The sequence below is a fragment of the Pezoporus occidentalis genome, unplaced genomic scaffold, assembly GCF_034315485.1.
Source record: "Pezoporus occidentalis ecotype Australia unplaced genomic scaffold, CSIRO_AGI_Poc_V1 ctg81, whole genome shotgun sequence".
Lineage (NCBI taxonomy): Eukaryota > Metazoa > Chordata > Aves > Psittaciformes > Psittacidae > Pezoporus > Pezoporus occidentalis.
In genome coordinates, this window is record NW_026916170.1 from 8059628 (window position 1) to 8081387 (window position 21760).

At 39.2% G+C, this 21760-nt stretch overlaps 1 protein-coding gene across 12 annotated transcripts in view; it reads right to left on the reverse strand.

Annotated features, from left to right (window-relative positions):
- SH3KBP1 (SH3 domain containing kinase binding protein 1) overlaps positions 1-21760 on the reverse strand; it is a 237018-nt gene that overhangs the window by 19410 nt on the left and 195848 nt on the right. For all 12 annotated transcript variants that reach the window (XM_062603814.1, XM_062603809.1, XM_062603813.1 and 9 more), the window contains 5 exons: positions 17466-17567; positions 14022-14073; positions 9832-9912; positions 7115-7277; positions 1643-1728 (listed from right to left, as the gene is read on the reverse strand). In XM_062603814.1, the coding sequence (XP_062459798.1) occupies positions 1643-1728; positions 7115-7277; positions 9832-9912; positions 14022-14073; positions 17466-17567 (484 nt within the window). The remainder of the gene's footprint in view (positions 1-1642; positions 1729-7114; positions 7278-9831; positions 9913-14021; positions 14074-17465; positions 17568-21760) is intronic.

Consider the following 21760-nt stretch of genomic DNA (forward strand, 5'->3'; position numbering starts at 1 on the left):
CTCCTACTCTCCATTAAAAAAAACCCAAAACAATCCACACCCCCTAAATTCTGGAGATTAACAAAACCTATTACAAATCAAATTTCCTACCAAACCTTTTATAAATTGTCAGAAAAATACAGGAGAGGAAAAAAAAAACAACCCCAAAAACCCAAACCCAAACCAAAAAACCCCCAACACCACAAAATACTGTAAGATTTTATCATGAAAAGGACTCCAAGGAAATGATTTAATGATTCTATGAAATTAGAACACGAATTAAAAAAGTTTACTTCCATCACACCACTATATCCTGTCTGCAGCTATAGCTTTCTCTTTCAAATAAGCAAAGGCTTACATGCTTCAAAGCAAATTTGTAAACATGGGTAACAAACACTAAATAGTAGAATTTGACTGTATTTCCACACCATTCTTTTATAGGAATGTCTACAATGAAAATATGCATGCAATTTATCACAAGCTTCTAGTTTTCCATGTTTACCCAAATGAAAATCTGGGAAAAACATACTACTTGCTTCTCCAGAAGAATGTTACTATCATAAACCATATCAACAGCAGAAGGTCAAAAAGAAAAAGCAGACATACGGATGGTGGAAAGCTTATAAACCTATGTGAAATTAATTCAGCAATTGATTTCACTGCAATTACACTCTGTCTATAACTATAGCTCTGCTTTCAAGCCCAAAGAAAAGTCAGGTTTGGCTGTTGAATGTATACTATTTTACAGAGAGGTTTTACTAATAAAGCAGTCTGGGTAGAAACCAGCCACACTGAAACAACATTTAAGGGTACCAGTGAAAGGTAGCAATGCTTACACGTTCAGGGTACCCTTGCTCTGCCTTTTACAAAAACAGGTCTCATGGCACAGCTGTGACTGCAGAAGGAGAGTGACGGCAGCAGCTGCTGCCGACATATTTCTAAGTAGAGGTAGAAGATGGCTGTCCCAGCTTTTGCTTACAGCCCTGGGGCAAGAGTCAGAGCACCTTGCTTTCCAAGTGTCATTTACTGTGGCACCGACCCCAGCAAACATCTCTCCTGCACTGCCAACTTGAGAAGGAAGGAGGATGAGAGAAGACAGAGAAATAACCTCTTGTGACTCCTGTCCAGGTGATTTCCTGACTAAACTGTTTGTGTTGCAGAAACATAGATTATTATTTTCAAGAGAAATTTAGACTGTTTTAAATTGGTGTTTGCAGTAAAATTTATCCAAATTGGCCTGAACTGGGTCTCTGTTCTTATGTATTAGAAAAGGTAAAGGTTACTAACTGCACCAACCCCACAATCTTTTGTAGCATTAAAAGCAGGGCAGCACTAATATTACAGCTGTTAAACAAGTATGACTTATTATTGTTGGCCTTCTCACTTTTTTCAGACTTTTAACAGAAATAACAAAAGCCCTCCTATTCAAAATAGCTCACCATTCCATATTTCCTTTTTATTTTTTTATTTAATAACACAAAACCCTGATAAAACTTTTAAAGCACAAATGATCCTTTAATTTTGCAATTAAAACATGATATAAATGCACTCACATACATTGCCAAACCCTCAATCTACCCTTCAAATCATAACAAAGTCACTAAAAAGCATAAATTTGCACCATAAACTTCTTAGGTAAACTTTAAAAAGCACTATAACTTACCGATGTCATTGCTTCTTTCAGAGGAGTCTTTCTCTAGAGTGCCGGATACTGTACTGCCCACTAATTCCACTTTTGGACTATCACTCCTGCATTTGGATCAAGAAGAACAGATATTTTACTGGAGTTTTCATGTTACAGTAAATTAATAGCTAACTTGCAATTACTAATGAGAGAGTGAAATATTCTTTCCTTTGTAGCACCAGAGTAATAGCAATGTGTCAGATAATCTCCAGTAAGTAGACATGCTGTAGATTAACCTTATCTCATTTCTCCTTAACACCTGTCAAAATAGCCTATTTTAGACACTGTAGTGTCCTGAATAATTCTTCAGATGTTCACAGCATCTCAGCGTGAAGGAAATCTAAGGGCAAAGGGACATTCTTCAATACATTGTTTAAATTTTTTTCTAATTAATTGCCTTGCATAAACTACAGCAATGGACTATCTCGTGCAGAAAGAGAGAGAATCTCAAGCTAGCACTTTGAATTTCAATGCTTCCTGGTATTAACTCATAAATGCAGCTACTCAACACATTTTTGCATGTTGCTCATGAGATTAGACTATTAATATTTTTCCACAGGTCTAAAGAACCAAGATCATCTACTCTGAAATGTCTTCAGAATGGGCAAGTGTAAAGATTGGTGATACTTTATGCAGAGGAACTATTTTTAAATCAAACAGGAGATCAAACACATGCAACGTGATTACTGTTTCTTCATAGAACTTTCTATCACACAACTATTTAAGTTTACTAGAATAATGCAACTACTGAAACATTTAATTTAAAATGGGCAAGTAGCAGGTGAGTAGTTTGGCACTGCACAAGCCACACAGACAAATCCCTGTGACATTTACTGTTATAACAACTGTCCAATTAACGCAATCAATTGTACATAATCATTATCAGGTCACCTAACACATATCATAGTTTTTCCACAATGACTATTCCCAGCATAGCAATGTAACAATTATGATGTATGTAAGGTACCTAAATTATAGGTAAAAATATAGATCTGTCCCTGAAACAACCCAGGCAGAGGTACATTTCTATGAAGAGCAATAAGTAGCCATCAAAAGTAAAATACATAGTGAGTTCCTGAATCTTGTTGACTTTTTCATTTGTCTTTGCTTTTGATGCCATAAGCTGATGACAGATGGCCTGAACCTCAACTCATGGCAGCCATTTATGAGCAAAGTACAAAGTTGCTGGAAACCCTATTTCAGAATTCAGGAAGTCTGAACATTTGTATTAAAAATTTAAGTGAACATATATCCTGTCAGACACTGTGGTAGGGCAATATATGTTCTGTGAAATAAAAAAGATAAGCAAGCAGTTTATGACCTGAAAAAAAAAAAAAGAAGAGTGCTACACAGCTGTCAATATGGCAAGCAGTCTGCACCAGGAAGGAAAAAGTAGAAATATAACACATTCCTAGAAACATTTATTAATTGGTGAGATGATAAGGATATTCTCCAAGTGATCCACCTGACAATTAGTTTTCTTATTTTTTGGCCTTTTTATTTTTAAAAATCACTTATGTGTTTGCAAATCTCTAAGAAGCAACTTAGCTTCTTGGCTGACTGGCAATGAACATTTGACTACTTTGTTCTGCACGCATACATTTCCCAGCAAACTGCCCCTCTACTCTGCTCTTGTGAGACCTCACCTGGAGTACTGTGTACAGTTCTGGTGTCCTCAACATAAGAAGGACATGGAACTGTTGGAACAAGTCCAGAGGAGGGCCACAAGGATGATCAGAGGACTGGAGCACCTCCTGTATGAAGACAGGCTGAGGAAGTTGGGGCTGTTCAGCCTGAAGAAGAGAAGGCTGCGTGGAGACCTCATAGCAGCCTTCCAGTATCTGAAGGGGGGCTATAAGGATGCGGGGGAGGGACTTTTCATTAGGGACTGTACTGATAGGACAAGGGGTAACGGGTTAAAACTTAAACAGGGGAAGTTTAGATTGGATATAAAGAAGAAGTTCTTTACTGTAAGGGTGGTGAGGCACTGGAATGGGTTGCCCAAGGAAGGTGTGAATGCTCCATGCGTGGCGGCATTCAAGGGCGGGTTGAACAAAGCCTTGGGTGACATGGTTTAGTATGAGGTGTCCCTGCGCATTGCAGGGGGGTTGGAACTAGATGATCTTAAGGTCCTTACCAACCCTAACTATTCTATGATTCTATTATTCTATGATCAGCTTGAAAGAAACCTCACACTAATAGAAATCCCACTGCAAACTGATTAATTGCCATCTGGAGCAACTCCCTGACCCATATGGCTGAACGGCTGCACAAATGCTGGTGCTAACATAAGGGAGGCTACAGGAACAGGCTGCCAGGAGATGGAACCTGCCACGGTTAGCAGCAGCATGGAGGCAAATTGGTTTAGACTGACTGTAAAAATGTACTTTCTGTACGTCCTTATGGCTTGCCTGCTCCAGAGAGTTGACTCATCCGTAAGTTGTATAATCACAGGTTAAATAAGTTTTGACGCCTTTGGAGGAAATGGACACCTATTCTCTGTCTCACATGGATTTTGTCTTTCCTTTTGCCCTTGAAGCCCTAACCTGCCTCCAAGGAAGAATGATTACATTTAAACGGAATAGCAGTCGTCACCACAAAAAATCAGTGAGATATATAAGATGCAAGCCACTTACCCAGAACAGAAAAATAAAAACTCTCTTCTGCTCAGCAGCTGCCATGGAAATCTCACAGAACTCACTTTATAACTACAGCAACTTTTCCCCCTAGGATCATGTACTGGTTTTGGCTGAGATAGAGTTAATTTTCTTTCTAGCAGCCTGCACAATGCTGTTTTGGATTTGAGATGAAGTAAGTGTTGATAACATGGGGAGGTGTTTTTTTTTATTGCTGAGCTTGGCTTACACAGTGTCAAGGCATTCTCTGTTTCTCACACTGCCCTGCCAGTGAGAAGGTGGGGGGGCACAAGAAGCTGGAGGTGACACAGCCAGGACAGCTGACCCCAGCTGACTGAAGGGATATCCCATATTGTATGACACTGTGCTCAGCAATAAAAGGTGGGGGAAGAAGGAGGATGAGAAGGACATTCAAAGTTATGGTATTTGTCTTCCCAAATCACCGTTACTATGATGGAGCCCTGCTTTCCTGGGGATGGCTGAACACTTGCCTGCCGATGGGACACGCTGAAAGAAGTCTGTTTTGCTTTGCTTGCATGCACAGCTTTCGCTTTACTTGTTGAACTGTCTTTATCTCAACCCATGATTTTTCTCATTTCTGCCCTTCTGATTCTCACCCCTATCCCACTGTCAGGGAATGAGTGAGCAGCTGTGTGGAGCTAAGCTGCCAGCTGGGGTTAAAACATGACAGGTGAGCAAAAATTCTGCTGTTTCAATTTTTATTGTAATTGCCTTAGGTTTTTCATAGTCTGGAAATGCATACCAGCAGGTCTTAAAAATCTTCACTATCTTATAAAACTGAACTTTTTAAAAGTAAAATGCACTTACTGAAGTGACTGCTTCCATTTGAAGTTTCACATTTCTTAATTATTCAAGTAATTTGAAGTCTATTCCATGGATTATTTAATTATGTGCATTTCCTGCTCTCTTCCTACAAGACACCCTTACAAGTTAGAGCTTACCAGGCAAAAGAGCTATATGAGGTAAATCCATTAATTTGAATTAGCTGCTGAAGAAATTCATTAGGAAACTACTAGCACTCAGATCATCAGCATGCATCATCACCACCCTAAAAATCACCTTCCCTTCTAAATTTTGATTTAACGAGCTGTCTGGTTAGGTTTAAACCACGACACTACTGTTACAAATAAAATCCTTTTCAAATAAAACAGTATTAGATAAAAAGCAAAAAACATTTTTTTTTCCCCTGTGCTAGACACAGAGGAGTTTGAACAATTAAAGAACACAACAGGGTTACTGTTTAGATCTGCTTTTTCACTTTGTTAACTTCGAACTTAGAAAAAAGGAAATGAGAAGGGCAATAAAACACCCCTCCATAGCTCTAAATGTTTAAAATATTTACAATGTGTTTAAAATACTCCAGGCAAAGGACAGGAGAAAAGAATAGCTACCCCGTTGTATGCCCAGCCTGTTGTGCGCCCAGCCAGTGAACTGAACGCTAGGATACGTATTGGTCTTGCCAAGAAGACATTACTTAGCTACATCTAAAGATCACAGCAAATACTTGCTTTTCCAGGCATGCCCAAGTGACCAGCAGGTGTGGACTATATTTTGGAATAACTAGGCAAGCATGTTCAAAGCCAAAAAGTCCAAAAGAAACTGTGACAGTAGCACCTAGGAAGGAAGGGTAAGAAGTTCTCTCAGAGAAGTCAACACACTTTGCCGGCACAGTCAAAGCACTTCAGTAAGATGAAACTGGCAGCATCAGGCAGTCCCCATTTTTTAATTTTATATGTCTCAGATTCCACTCTCAGAGCATTTGTTTGATGTATTATATGTGGAGGAATGATGGGAACCAATGACTAGGATTTTATTCCACTCTACCCAAATACTCCATATTGGTATTTAATTCACTGTCAGTATACTTGAACTCCAGTAGTTCAATGGTAGTTATTTTTTCTAATAGTAAAATTATTTCTGTGCCTGTATTCTAGTAGTTCCGCAAGATGTGAAGCTTTCCCATTTTAGGCAACTGCTTTTTTCTGCTTTTCACCTATTTCTATTTACTATGCATAAAGGAAGTCTAGAGTGCAAAACCCAGATGCTAATGACTAATGCAGCCATCTAGACTTCACTAGGACTACAGGCAAGGCCTTTAATTTCTGCAGCCTCTGCTTTTCCAAGCTCTACAGAAATTAAATGGAATTATGTTGGCAAGACCAACTTCTCAGTGCTCCTCAAAGGCTGCAACCACCTTTGATAAAGAGCATCATGTAACTATAGAATAACAACCAACATTAGAACATACATATTTGACAGCAGCATTCTGCAGTGGCACCAGCTTAAAGAACATTGTATGAAGACACATGTATTTGTCTCAAAATTGATCTAAAATGATGAAAGAAAAAAGACTGAAACCAAACTGACAGTATTTGAAATATGCACTGTCTGATGCTGTTCCTCAGTACAATCCAAGCTTTTGCACTGACTTAGTGCCAATACTAAGCTGAAATAATTTGAGGTAAACTAAGAAATTCAACACCAGTTTAACTTACTGATGCAGGTATTTCCCACATATTCTGCAGTGGAAACTATGATGTTACAGTAACAGTGTTTTCTTCAATAGAAATGAATCAGCAATGAACAATCTAAGACTATTATTTTTGAGAAGATAATTATGAATCAGCCAGATGACTAGATGGCTTTTCTTTTTCTTTGTTCTTTAAATACAGTTTACCATAAAATAAATTGTGGCATTAACTGTAAAAGCTAAATTCTTTAAATGTATGTAAATTCTATGCTTCTGTGTTTTTTTCACTAAACCCAAAATCAGTGGACAGAGGAAGAATAGTACCTTGTATGAGTCACAGGCACAGCTGGTCTTTCTGGTCGTCTTGGGGGCAAGGTACCAGGTCTATTCACAGAGTTTGCTTTGGGTGGCCGAGGTTTCTTCGGAGGTATAGCAGGAACTGAAGGCTTCTGCAAGTCTAACTGCTTTTGCTCTCTCTCTGATCTTTCTTTAAATCAATTATTTCCAGGAATAAAGAACACAGATATTATTAAGTGGAATGCATTAGCACTTGTAAGTCTGCAATTAAACAAGAAATCTTCAACTGTACATACACTGTATACAAACAAAAACCTTATCTCCTTTCCACATCTGTCCTAAATAATACTTTATTTCTTTATTTGACATAAGATGTTTACCACATATCAGATATTTGCCCTGCCTGACTGTTCTTGTCTGTAATTCCTCTTGGCCAAAATGTGTGTGCAGTGTCTGAATAGGAATGCTGATTTCTGCGTGTAAAAAATAAGAATGGCAACAAATTATGTATCATGTGGAACAATATCCCATGAGCACAACTTACATCAAATTCTAATATAAAACAACATTAAGTTAGAAGGTCACAAAAATAATTATGCTGGATATCCTTAACATCTCTTGAGCAAACAGAGAAACACCGTTATTGGAAGGAAAATAAAAGTGTGTTTCAAGTGAACTACAGTTAAATGAAAATACAAGTATTAAAATTTAGCAATGTTTGGCAGGATGTAAACCCCTCAGGAAAATCAGACCTTTTATTTAGACTTTTAAGCACAGACTTACACGCTGAAGTTTTCAGCTTACCAGTGAAAACCCAGATCATTTGCAGAACTGATTATGCATAGTTGGGAAGTGCTGCAATACTAATACCCAATGCCAAACACACAATGCCTGTGAGCATGCGATGTACAATATATATGAATAACTCTTGTAAATAATATGCTCTAAATTCATAATACAAAAGAAACATGTAAACACATTTGCCACACCATAGGAAACCTGATTCTTCTTAAAGAAAGGACAAAACTCCCAAAGGGACCAAAGTTTTGTTCTCTGTATCCTACTATGTCAACACCCACTTCCCTTGATAACACTGTCTACAATATGTTGTGAATATTACATCTCTGTATATGTGTAAGAGGTCTTGGCAGTGTTCCTCCCACGGGATTTTTATAAGGGTATTCCTTAATGGGTTCTAGGTTTCAGTCTGTGAGTATCACGGAGTAAATCACCAGAAACACAGTCCACATGAGATTTGGAATACTCCAGTAAGTGACTGTTCACAAGCATACACCCTCTTTCAGTACACTTTCAGTTGATGCAATTTGTTGGGTCCTCTGTAACACTGAAGCTTTTCCAGTGTATTGTGTAACTTTTACACACTTACTCCTGTGGCGATTTACACCGCACCAGTGTCCAAGAATCATAGAATCATAGAATAGTTAGGGTTGGAAAGGACCTTAAGATCATCTAGTTCCAACCCCCCTGCCATGGGCAGGGACACCTCACACTAAACCATATCACCCAAGACCTCCCGAACTATGTGTGAGGGATGGCCTAGGCAGTGTACCAACACACAGCATAAAGAACATTCCTGAGCCACCCTTACTGCCACACCTCACTGAGCAATACCTGCCACTTCCTGGTACTCCAGAAATGTACACATGACTCCTACAACCTCTTTTCAACATTCAGAAAAGCTACCTGTATTTATACCCTTGGACAGTATCATGTTTATACTTCCTCCACCATTTTGACAGCTTTTTTTTTAAATCCAAAATGGAAAGCAAAGGGTTTTATTGCTAAGATAATCACAAGAAGTAGCACACATAACCAGAAATAAACATATGTAGATGAAACTGCTAAAACACCTGTCAGATCACTGAGACATATATCCAGAAACAGATCTTCGGGCAAAGTCTGAATGTTCTGGCACTGAATTGTAACCGCATCTAATGCATTTAGACATGTGCACACCTGTGCCTTTTACAAGACTGCAAGGTTGAATACTTAAAAGTTAAGAAATCCCATAAACAAACTTGTCTATATAATGTAAGAATCTGCTTAAACATATGAAACTTGACACCATTAGACAATCAGTGTAACTATTATCCCCAAACTATTCAGAATGCACAATGAATACCATGAAACCATTAAAGGTTTAATTTGCTTGTCACTGCTCTGTGTGGTACAGTGTCCCATTCCTCGCAATGTTTAAACCTGGCTTTGAAGACAGAATTTTTTCATTTCTTCACAGACTTGCCTATGACTTTTGTGACTATGCTAATGGCATGATTCATAAGCATTGATGACTAGATCTTCACAAAACCCCTCTGTGATGCAGGAAAACCACCAACCCAGCTTTCAACTAGAGAACCAAAGCGTATAGATGTTCAGAAAAAAGTAGACACTAATCTGGGGTATTTTACTTGATGAAGGGCCTGTGTTTTACTGAGCACAGAGCTTTAGACAGCATTTTATGCGTTGAGAGCGTATTTCCCCTTGACTTCAGCTGAGGCTGCAAGCGCTTACCAGCTCTGGATTGTACAACTGAATACCCTGAATTCAGTTCTAAGGCAACAATGAGATCCTTTCTAAAATGTGCAACATCAAAGATCTATCAGAGTGGGAAATAAACATCAAACAATGCACTTAATGAAAACAGAAACTGAGAAATGAGGATGTGCATCAGTTCCATTTCCCTGTCTCTCTGCAGAGAGCAGGCAGGAAAGCACATTTCATACCTCTTTCTTCTGTTCGATTAGGAAGACATTCTGGCCTTTCAGGAGGCACCTTTTTGATTTCATGCTTTCGATCTGTAGTACCTGTCAAAGAAAGGAAAATTTGGAATTCTGAAGAAGTCAACAAACCAGCATATATGGTCACATACCATTTAATTGAGCAATTTCTTAGGCTTTTTGCATGCTCCGATTTGAAAATGTCTTGCTAAAACTGAACATAAATCTAGATTCAAGTATTTGCTTACATCAACATGACAAAAAAGCAACTACATATTTATGTTCTCCCAGATCAGGTTCACAGTTTCCAAAATGTGTATCTCAAAAGAACAGGTACTTTCTGACCATCCCATAAAAATAAAAATAATAAAAATTAAAAATAATTCAATAACTACAGATTTTTAGAGTGTGAAAAGATTCTTTACCATTGTAGACATACTTAATTGAACAATTCAACAGTGTGGAGAATAATTAGGACCAATTGATTAGAATAAATTAACTGGGCATTTCTGCTAAAAGAATACTTAATACAGACCAACACAGGGCTTATTTTACATTGAGTACCCTTCTCTTTTTCAACTCTAGTACTAGCTGTTCACTTCAACATGTTAGAAGGATGAGAACAGTAGTACTGACAGTATTCTGCACGACTGTTTTAATTGACAGTTTATAGCCTGGAGGTGTAAGCCTCTGTTGCCTTCTGCGTCTGTACTGACGACCCTGACATACTGACTTCTGTTGCTGGTAGGAATACGGGAACTTGTGGCACCAACAATGGGAAGATTTCACAAAAATTTCCTGGCACAGGCAAGATGCAATCTTCCAGTCCTTGTATTACAAGAAATGCTTTACTGGATATTGGCTTCACTGCACTGGCTAAATACTAGGTGCTAATACCATTTCAACTTAGTAGTGTTGAAAACTGCTTTAGCTAGGACTATCAGTATTCCAGTAAAAATTACAGTAGATGATATCCAAGAAAAGTGAGGAGGCAGGGCAGGGAACACATGCAATTTTTTTCTTCAATCTGTTCTATTATATGCACTTCTAAAATACATTTACATTTTTTGAATGTTCTGTCACAACTCTCTTCTGCACCTGGTTCCCAGAAATCACTACTCATCGTTGGCCCTTGTTTCTTTACATAACTGTGCTTTTGGACAGGCAGCATTTGCATCACTTATCATGGCAATAAATAATACCAAATTCCCATTTTATGGTTGGATTGTATGATCTTAAGGGTCTTTTCAACTTAAATGGTTCTATTAAAATACTTCACTCCTGAAGTGTTGCTAGAAACAAATTAAAGACTTTCTAAACACAAGTTACGCAAAGCACAAGTCAACATATTGATAGTCTTGCACATACTAGCATGTTCAAGAAAAAGAGACACAAGTCCGTATACCTAATTACAGTAAGATTAATAGTCATCATTAACACACAGAGGGATATTTTTAGGACATGTCTAAACCAGTGAGCCTACAAATACTGGTGAGCTCCCAGGCACAAGTCTACTCCCTGCCTGTGTTGTCACCCCCAAATTAATAAGAACCTAGGCAGGCACCATGATCCTGCCTTAGCTGCCATAAGAAAGTCACCTGCAAGGAAGCTCTGGTGAACACTGTACAAGCTCCCAGAGGGACTTGGAAGAGTATTCTTACCCTCCAGACTAGATGCAGGTGTATTGCTTATCCCAGGTACTCGGTGAAATGCCTAATGCTTTCCAAAGGGACTTGTGCACCTAACTTTGGCTCTCCAGTTTTCATATTACTTTGTATAGTAGCCCAGCACAGATGGCCCTGGAAGTCTACTGCTATGCAGATCTGGAAATACAGCCAAACTTTCAGCTATACTATAATACAAACCAGACACCTCCTTCACATATGTGCTGCTTATACTACAAAGACCAGCTCTAATTCCCTGCTCTGATTTTATGCTCTGCATCAGAAGATACTGATATTTAATTATTTGGGCTTCAACTGACAGTTATCAATTTATTCATCACTATGACCGATTAAATATACAGAAACATCACTGGATGTTGTTACCTGTCATTAACAGTAAGGCTTGATGTGGGGATGTGGTAAAATACAGTATTATCTCAGTAAAGTGATAATTTGACAAGGTAGATGATGCCAGGATAGTAATAACAGTCCATAATAAACACATAGTTTTCACCTTTACATATCTATCAGAAAAAACTCCTGTGCATAACAAGGATACCCTTGTAAAAAAACAGAGTTTAAACTTAAACAGGGCAAGTTCAGGTTAGATATAAGGAAGAAGTTCTTTACTGTGAGGGTGGTGAGGCACTGGAACAGGTTGCGAAAGAAGTGGTGAACGCTCCATTCCTGGCAGCGTTCAAGGCCAGGTAGGACAGAGCCTTGGGTGGCATGGTCTAGGCGTGACACATTCCTGTCCATGGCAGGCGGGTTAGAACTGCACGATCTTAAGGTCCTTTCCAACCCTAATCATTCTGTGATTCTACAATAACCAGCCAAGACTTGTCAAAGACTGAGTATGGAAACAAAGCATAGCAATAGCCTTGGCTTTGCCATAGACTTATATGGCCTTGACTGAATTGTCTGCATCCTTTATGCATCCATTTTTCTTTCTGAAAACAGGCATATTATCTTCCTATGGTGACACAACTAATGCATTGCATGCTAACAGGCACAAAAATATTAAAAGTAGTATTCTCTAATTATAGGCATATAAATTGAAAGAAATACAATGTTTTATAGAGCTTTTCTAAAGTTGTCACTAAGACATATTTAATAAGCAGGCGCCACTAGATGGCAAAGTTATACTGCTCTCTCTGGACACTGTTACTGATCTTAAAATCAAATTCATGTTTCTATGAGTCTCAAGACAGAGTGAAGAATAAACCATGGGTGTCAATAAGTAAACTAAATATTTAAAGTCATGATTCTGTAGTTGGAGACTGCTTGACAAATTAAAACTATCTAAATTATAGCCTATTGATTCACAATAGATTGTACACGGGTGTAACTTTTTCTTCTATTAATAGATCAAGACTGCAGGAGAGGGAAATTTACATTTTAAAGCACTGAAACCTGGAACAGACCATAGTGACAAGTAAAATTATCTGGATAGATTGAATGAGTTCATTTCGCTTTTCTAATGTGTGCCAACACTGGGGGAAGTGGTAGTGCTGTTGCAGAATTTTAACAAATGGATCGGAGTTAAGGGATTAAAGAATTCCAGCCATACTTATGTTTCCACCAAACTGCATTACAAATGAAAACTGACAGCATCCCCTGCCTTTTGCTGAACAGAACTGGAATTTGGTTTCTGAGGTCAGAACTGCCAAGCATGGAGGTATTTTAACTGTTTCTGAGTTTCATGGAAAAAGGAAATCACGCAGGCACTTTTGAAAATTTGTATTGAGAGGTCATTTTAAAACTACCAATACAAGTGGTTTCAGCTCTCAGTATTCATACACAATTTAGTCTAACATATTCCAAAGCCAGCTTCGCTAGTACTCATCTGCAAAATCATCAGCCCCTTAATACATTTGCAAAACCATTATCTACATGAACAGGTTCAGGATAACTCCTTTAAGTTTTATTCTTACAGCTATGAAATACTGAAAATTAAGAATCTAGATATGGCACAGAACCTGGAGACAGACAGAAAGCTCCAGCATTCATCCAGATCTGCAACTCTTTGACTGCAACTCAGATGAGGACACTGTATTACAGCCAAGTTCTCTGGAACTATCTTATGGACATGCTAAAAAGCTCTTTATCTCTAGAATGAACCAGATCTGGAGATGTAAAGGGAATGCAGTTTCCTCTTGCAGGTATGCTCAGACTCCAGCATACTGGGTGTATACTGCAAAGACATGCATACAATCAACTTCAGTCAAGGAACAGAACTGGAGAACTTGTAAAAACTGAAGTATCAGTGCTTGCCCTGACTTAACATGTTCAAGGGGTAAAATATGGCATTTAAAAGAGGTGAAGATGGTTGCCTGCAATATACTTAAAAAGCGCACCAGCCTTTCAGGGTTATCACCTTTTTGCAACTTGATTCTTAGTTATTAGTTGTTTTCTAGGCACCTCCTGCTTATCAATTTTGATACAGATAAATTCTATAAAAATTTGAGTACTCTTTATTTAGATTGAGATGTGCTCGCTGACATATGCTGTACAGCATCAGCTACACCTTACCTGATCCTTGTTTGATGATAGGAGCTGCTGGAGGTGGTGGTTTCTTCGGTCTCTAAAATTTAATAACAGAAGAAAACAGACTGTTTTAAAATGCCTGTAAACCTCATTCATACAAAGGTTTACATTAATAGCAATAATACATTGCTTACCATTAATAACTACAAATCTTGACACTACAGATCTGTCAAAAATTTCCCTGAAATAACTTCATTAAAACAAATTTGAAGAGAGAAAATATCATTGACAAATGAAATTTCATTTTTTTACCTTTGCAACTGAAATGTTCTGCTGAGAGGGGTAAAAAATGAAAAAAAAAAGAAGTCCAGTTCATGTGCCTTAAGGTGACAGAAGTACATGATCCTTGATTTACCTAAGAAACCTAGTCATTTAAATTTTAGTCTTGTAAATATTCCAACCCATTTTGGAAAAAAAACCCACCAAACACAAGAAAAACAGATAGGCATGGCAAAATCTGAAGCCTGTTTTTTCAGATGCATAAATGGAGCAAAAGTGCAGAACACAGGAAATACTGCAAAGGTTGTATTTTATTCATTCACTATGAGAAATCTACAGCTCCAGTTGTGAAAGACAGTTATCAGAGTTTTAGATGTCTGTTGAAATGAAATAAATTATTCCAACTAGTCTGTACTTTTTACTTTTATCTTCTTTATTATGACAATTTTCCTAATAGATCTGTAACGGTGTGGCTGAGAAACATGACAACCAAATTAGCACTGGAACCATTCCTCTTCATGTCTAGGCTAGGGAAAGAGTGGCTTTTCTTCTGTGTTGATGTGTGTGTATGCATACACACCATACTGGCATTTACCATATACATCTTGGAATGAATTCAAAATCAAATTACATACCTTAATTCTCACTGTCAAAAAGCCATGAAGTATCATAATTAAAGAGAATAATGGTAAAGTAAAAATTTACAATTGTTTTCTTCATATGTCTATCATTTTTTTCTATAGAAGGACATTATTTCTTTTGCTACAGATAGATCACAATTGCTGTTATCACAGCAATCAACCTTGCTGGGTATGCAGTACTGTATATAGACTTGTGGACCTACCTGCAAGATGAGTTTCCACATACACATGGCTTTGACCATTTAGGTTCATATTTTCTATCAAACCCATGTTGATATCAAATCCCTCCCTATTATTTTCTATATATCTGCCAAAAGGATTGCATACTTTCAAGATCAGCTGTTTTGCTCGCTTGCAATAATTAGTTCAGCCTATGCTCTAGGACTTCAAAGTTTTGGTCTGAAGACTAACAAGGAGTGAGTTTGCTGTGAAGGCTGAGCCCTTGCTGCTCACCCTTCCCAGCGATCTCTTTCAAATCTGGCAAATGTATTTAGAAATACATGGTGAAAAAAAATAAACTGCAGATGAACAAGTGAGAGATTCACTTACAAATTCCACTCCTGATTAAAAGTAAAACATTAATGTACCTTGTACACAAAGGAGAAAGCATCCTATGGTTCATTAGACAAAGTGGCTTTAACTGGAAGCTGACTGGGGAAATACATTGTTTCAAAAAGATCAGAATGGAGGTAGCATGAAAAAGCCTTAATACTGCTGAGGGAAACATGGAGAAGCAAGGAAGAATTACAAGGGTCTGTGGCTGGACGAGATAACTGAGAAGGTGACAGAGACAGACTAGAAATGAAGCCAACAGAAAGGAAACCAGGACTTGTTGGACAAAAAGAGAGCAAAACTACGGAGAAGAGACAAAGAGTGAAAGGGGAGAGGAAAAGAAGCTGGATAAAGAAATTTGGTGTAGGGATAGAAAGTAAATCCAGATGGTGATTCAGACTCAGATAGTGAGCTCAGGGGGAAATTCTGTAATTGAGACCACCTAAGAGGTGGAGACTGGGACTAAGCAATGAATAGAAAAGGACTCGGACAAATACCCATGTGTGGAAAAAAAATCAGGATTGGCAAACTGGGGACTGAATAATGAGATGGGAAAAAATATCAAGCTTTTGTTCAACAAACAGAAGAGCTACGGCAACAAATACTTTCATGCCATCGGATGAAATCCAAGGTTTCTGGATCACATCAGAAAATACCTGACAAAGCCACTGAAAAAGTATCCATTTCTTTCCCTTTTAGCACTGATTCAAGCAGATAATCTATAGTCCTACCAGTTCTTTACTCATGTGGCCAGATCTGTGCCATTAAAAAAATAAATAAAGCTTTATTCTCCACATTTACAGCAAACCTAGCTTCAATTTCTAAGTGTCTGAACATTTAATTTATTCTACAAGTCACAGTCACAGTACTCTAAAAAAACACTACAAGATACAGAGTTTATAAGTTCAAAAAGACTGAATAAATTTCATCACGAAAAATTGCATAAAAGATTTTTTTTTTTTCTTCTATAATAAACTCCCTATGTTTTACAGTTTAAGATTTCTGCCTCTTCTGGAAATCACCTTCTTTTATTATTAGGCCTAAAGCCAGGATATCCACTCTGCTATGGAACTGCATTTTCATCTCCCCCAGTTTTTGCTGCTCCTCTACCTTCATTTTCAATAATTCTCATGTTAGCTTCTGTGAGTTGTTTAATAGTTGCTTTATTAAGCTTTCCAAGTGATTTAATTTTTGCCTCTGGCATCCAATTTTATTGCCAGAGATTGAAGTTGAGTGTCAGTAAGTCTCTGTTTTATCACAGAAGGCTTACACTGTCCTTGTGAAATACTCATCAAAAGCCTGATTGCAAGTTTGTAATATTGCACTGATGACTGACAAGGTTCCTAGAAATGGAATGGACTTTTGGGGGAAGTAATCCATTACTTTATTTCAGGAAGCTGCAGGATTTCTAAATATTGTTTGGCAAATAATAACGCCATCTTTTTCAAATAAACAGAAGCTGAAATAGCTTCTGCATAGATTTTATACCTTCTTTTTTAATAATTCTGAGAGAGATAAGGAAACATGCCTCTGAGATACCAAAAGCTCACTGTTGGTTTTCAAATCTCACAGTTAAAATTTTCCTCTTCTCATTCTGGAAAAGCGTTTGACTGTTGTCAATCATACAGGTGGTATGTTAACTTTATATTCCATCACAGAAACAATGGAGAAGAGTTAACAGTTCTGGCCACCACTGCTCACCTGACTCAGCAAATTTTTCTGGGACCTCCAGTTTCTCTCTCTTTCATACTTAGGATGCAGGAAAGAGGGCTTTTCAGAGCAACAGAGTGGAGGCTGACTGACTGGATGGGCCAATCAAACCCTTCAAAGAAACTCCATAATATGATTTTGACTGCCCCATGCTCTCTTCATGGATGCTTTCTAACCCAGAATTTCATTTTCTTTAACAATATTTTGTTACTAAAACTTTGTGAAAATCACATACCCAAAAGAGAATTTCTTTATCTCCACTTTTATTCTGTACTCTAAAGTGAAAATGGAAGAATACATTGCTTACCTCTTTTTCAAAATCAGAAGGAAGAAGCTTGACAAAGTTATCTGGAAACACACCTCGTCTGCCATTTAGTTCTCCTTCCCACCATCCCACATCAACGCAATCCTACAAAAGAGTAAAATAACATGAAAACCACAATGTACTTGTGTGCTGAAAAGATCTGTGTGCTGAAGTGCTCTTTTGCATAATGTCCTGCCTTTTTGCTAGAACATGACAATTTGCTGGAGTGCCAGGTTAACAGGATAATCTACCAGATAAGAACCTCAGTAATCACTCTGCATTACAACATCACATAGAGCAGGTAGAAAAGAACAATAAACATGCTGTACGAGCTCAAGAGCTTGTCAGTGTGTAAAGCAAAACACTATTTCATCATTTGATCTATTAAACCAGAAAGCATTTCCAGCATGTATGATAATACTTCTCTCCGACTTCATTTTACAGAATGACAATAACTTCATTAAACATCATAAATCCCAGGAGGTAAAAAAGCTCCTTTATTTCCCACATTTTCCAGAAAAGCTTGACACATTAGAATTATTACATTTCATCACAGTCCAATCAAGAAGGCACTGTACTATTGAACAGTATCAAGCATCACCTTTTTCTGCAGCATTTTTGAGCAGCACAAAGCAGTCTGTGCAGCAAAACAATGCACAGCTAAATGCCTGCAATAAATCAACTACCATGTTAGGGAGTCTAAACGATGAAAAAAATAGTACAGCTATTTTGGTCATGAATAATAACAGTGATAGAAGCCACAACCATTTTAGAAAAGTTTGTCATTGTTCCTTAATTCCTGGATGGCAAGCTTCATGATCATTGGTTTTCTGTTTGCTAAAGAGAATACTTCTAGTTAAGATTTTCCACATTCTCTGAAAGCTGTAGCTGAACCAATTCAGCTCTATTCCAAAACCCATAGGAAAGTCACCCACTGTCTGCTCAGTCATAAAACCCTTTCAGTCAATTTTAGCAGCTGGCTCAGCCCTTGGCTGGCCAACTTTTCTATCCTCTTGAGCAGTAGCCTTAAATCTTCAGGTAGTTCAGAGCCATGCAACAAACATTATACACCTCAGGCATGAGGGAAAAGGAAATCCCACAAACAGGGCATGGGTTTAACATGACAAAAACTCACCAAGGATCCCCCCATTCTATGAGAGCCAGGGCTACACAGGGCTGGGTTTACAGCTTGGACCCTGCATCATCTGGCAACATCAGCCTTAAGCTATCACTGTGGCAGCACTGCTTCCACAGTTACAGAACTGGACTGACCAAGCCACCTGCTCCTGCCAGGTATATCCAGCTGTCCTGGGAGCAGAGTCACACTGTAACTACTCAAGACTTCAACACAGTGGATGTTAATATTCTAACATTTCTAACCCAACCCTCTGGAAACTCTCTCAGATTTAATGAAATACTTCAGTTTTTCAAAAAATCACATTTCACCACTGTTCAGAAAACAAAAGTTGAAATTTAGGAGCTGTGTTCTCTGAATACTCAGTGGCACAAACGTAGATATGACTGTTCTAGCTTGGGGCATGGTCACTATTCCAGGTCATCCTTCAGTGAGGATTCTCCATCACTCACTGTTGAAGAAACTGAGTGTTGTTTTGCCCTGAAAGGACTTCATATGGGCTATGGAAAAATGCACGATAATATAAAACGCTGGCTCATTACAATCACCCATTTCTTCTCATTTTTCAGTAAAGTGAGAGAGCTAAAAAGCTGTGCATCTGGTATACCAGAATAAAATTACAAGAATATATGCGGGGTATGGATATAATAAAAGTAGCAAGAGTGAGCAAGTAGTTTAGGAAAAAAGCAGAGGCAATGACATACACTAATAGGTTTGCACAGAGAACAAAGCTACGAAAACTGGACAGAGGCAAATGAAATAGGCCAAATATTACAAGTCTCATATATGCTATCAGGCAAAATCTCTCTGGAAACAGCACTGGATCAAGAAGTTCAGAATCTTAACATTCTCACTGTGTGAGAAAATAGCTTTAAGAACACCAGGTGGAACTGCATGTCTTAATGCTGTTCATCCACACAACTTGGCTTTGAAGACATAACTGTTTTGCAGTACATATAAAAGCTCCAGGGTTAAAAATGTCACATGCTCAAATCAGTCACTGTTGTAGCCATGTATAGTATCATAGAAACATAGAATGGTTTGGGTTGGAAAGGACCTTAAGATCATCAAGTTCCAACCCCCCTGCCATGGGCAGGGACACCTCACACTAAACCATGTCACCCAAGGCTTTGTCCAACCCCACCTTGAACACTGCCAGGGATGGAGCATTCACAACCTCCCTGGGCAACCCATTCCAGTGCCTCACCACCCTAACAGGAAAGAAATTCTTCTTTATATCCAATCTAAATTTCCCCTGTTTAGGTATGAACCCACTACCCCTTGTCCTGTCACTAAAGTCCCTAATGAACACTCCCTCCCCAGCATCCCTATAGCCCCCCTTCAGATACTGGAAGGCTGCTATGAGGTCTCCACGCAGCCTTCTCTTCTCCAGGCTGAACAGCCCCAACTTTCTCAGCCTGTCTTCATACGGGAGGTGCTCCAGTCCCCTGATCATCCTCGTGGCCCTCCTCTGGACTTGTTCCAATAGTTCCATGTGCTTTTTATGTTGAGGACACCAGAACTGCACACAATACTCCAGGTGAGGTCTCATGAGAGCAGAGTAGAGGGGCAGGATCACCTCCTTCGACCTGCTGGTCATGCTTCTGCTGCTGCAGCCCAAGATACGGTTGGCTTTCTGGGCTGCAAGCGCACACTGAAGCCGGCTCATGTTCATTTTCTCATTGACCAGCACCCCCAAGTCCTTCTGCACAGGGCTGCTCTGAATCTCTTCTCTGCCCAACCTGTAGCTGTGCCTGGGATTGCTCCGACCCAGGTGTAGGACCTTGCACTTGGCATGGTTAAACTTCATGAGGTTGGCATCAGCCCACCTCACAAGCATGTCCAGGTCCCTCTGGATGGCATTCCTTCCCTCCAGGGTACCAGCCAAACCACACAGCTTGGTGTCATCAGCAAACTTGCTGAGGGTGCACTCAATCCCACTGTCCATGTCAGCGATGAAGATGTTGAACAAGACCGGTCCCAACACCGATCCCTGAGGGACACCACTCATTGCTGGTCTCCAGCCGGACATTGAGCCATTGACAACTCTCTGTGTGCGGCCATCCAGCCAGTTCTTTATCCACCGAGTGGTCCATCCATCAAATTGATGTCTCTCCAATTTAGAGACAAGGATGTCTTGTGGGACAGTGTCGAACACTTTGCACAAGTCCAGGTAGATGACATCAACTGCTCTACCCCTGTCCATCAGTTCCATAGCCCCATCATAGAAGGCCATCAAATGGGTCAGGCAGGATTTCCCCTTAGTGAAGCCATGCTGGCTGTCACCAAGCACCTTATTGTTTTTCATGTGCCTTAGCATGCCTTCCTGGAGAATCTGCTCCAAGATTTTGCCAGGCACAGAGGTGAGACTGACTGGTCTGTAGCTCCCTGGGTCATCCATTTCCCCCTTCTCGAAAATGGGGGTTATATTTCCCTTTTTCCAGTCATCGGGAACTTCACCTGACTGCCATGATTTTTCAAATATGATGGCCAGTGGCTTCGCAACTTCATTTGCCAGCTTCTTCAGGACCCGTGGATGGATCTCATCAGGTCCCATGGACTTGTGCACATTCAGGTTCATAAGATGGTCTCAAACCAGATCCTCTCCTACAGTGGGCCCAAGGTCTTCATTCTCACAGTCCCTGCATCTGCCTTCCAAGACTTGGGTAGCGCAGTCAGAGCCTTTGCCAGTGAAGACCGAGGCAAAGAAGTCACTAAGAACCTCAACCTTCTCCAAAGCCTGTGTAGCCAGTTCTCCTGAGAGCTTCCTGAGGGGGCCTACATTGTCTCTCTTTCTTTTATTAGCTACATACCTGTAGAATCCCTTCCTGTTATCTTTCACATCCCTAGCCAAGTTTAATTCTAACTGGGCCTCAGCTTTCCTAACCTGGTCCCTAGCTTCCCAGACAACATCCCTGTATTCTTCCCATGCCACCTGTCCTTGCTTCCACTTATTATAAGCCTCTTTTTTCATTTGAATTTTCCTCAGCAGCTCCTTATCCATCCAAGGAGGTCTCCTGGCCCTCCTGCTGCACTTCCTTCTAGGTGGGATGCAACACTCCTGAGCTTGCAGTAGGTGATCCTTGAATATCAACCTCTATCATATAATACCAATATAAGGGAACAGAATGTTAAATATTCATTAAAAGACAGATCTGGTTTG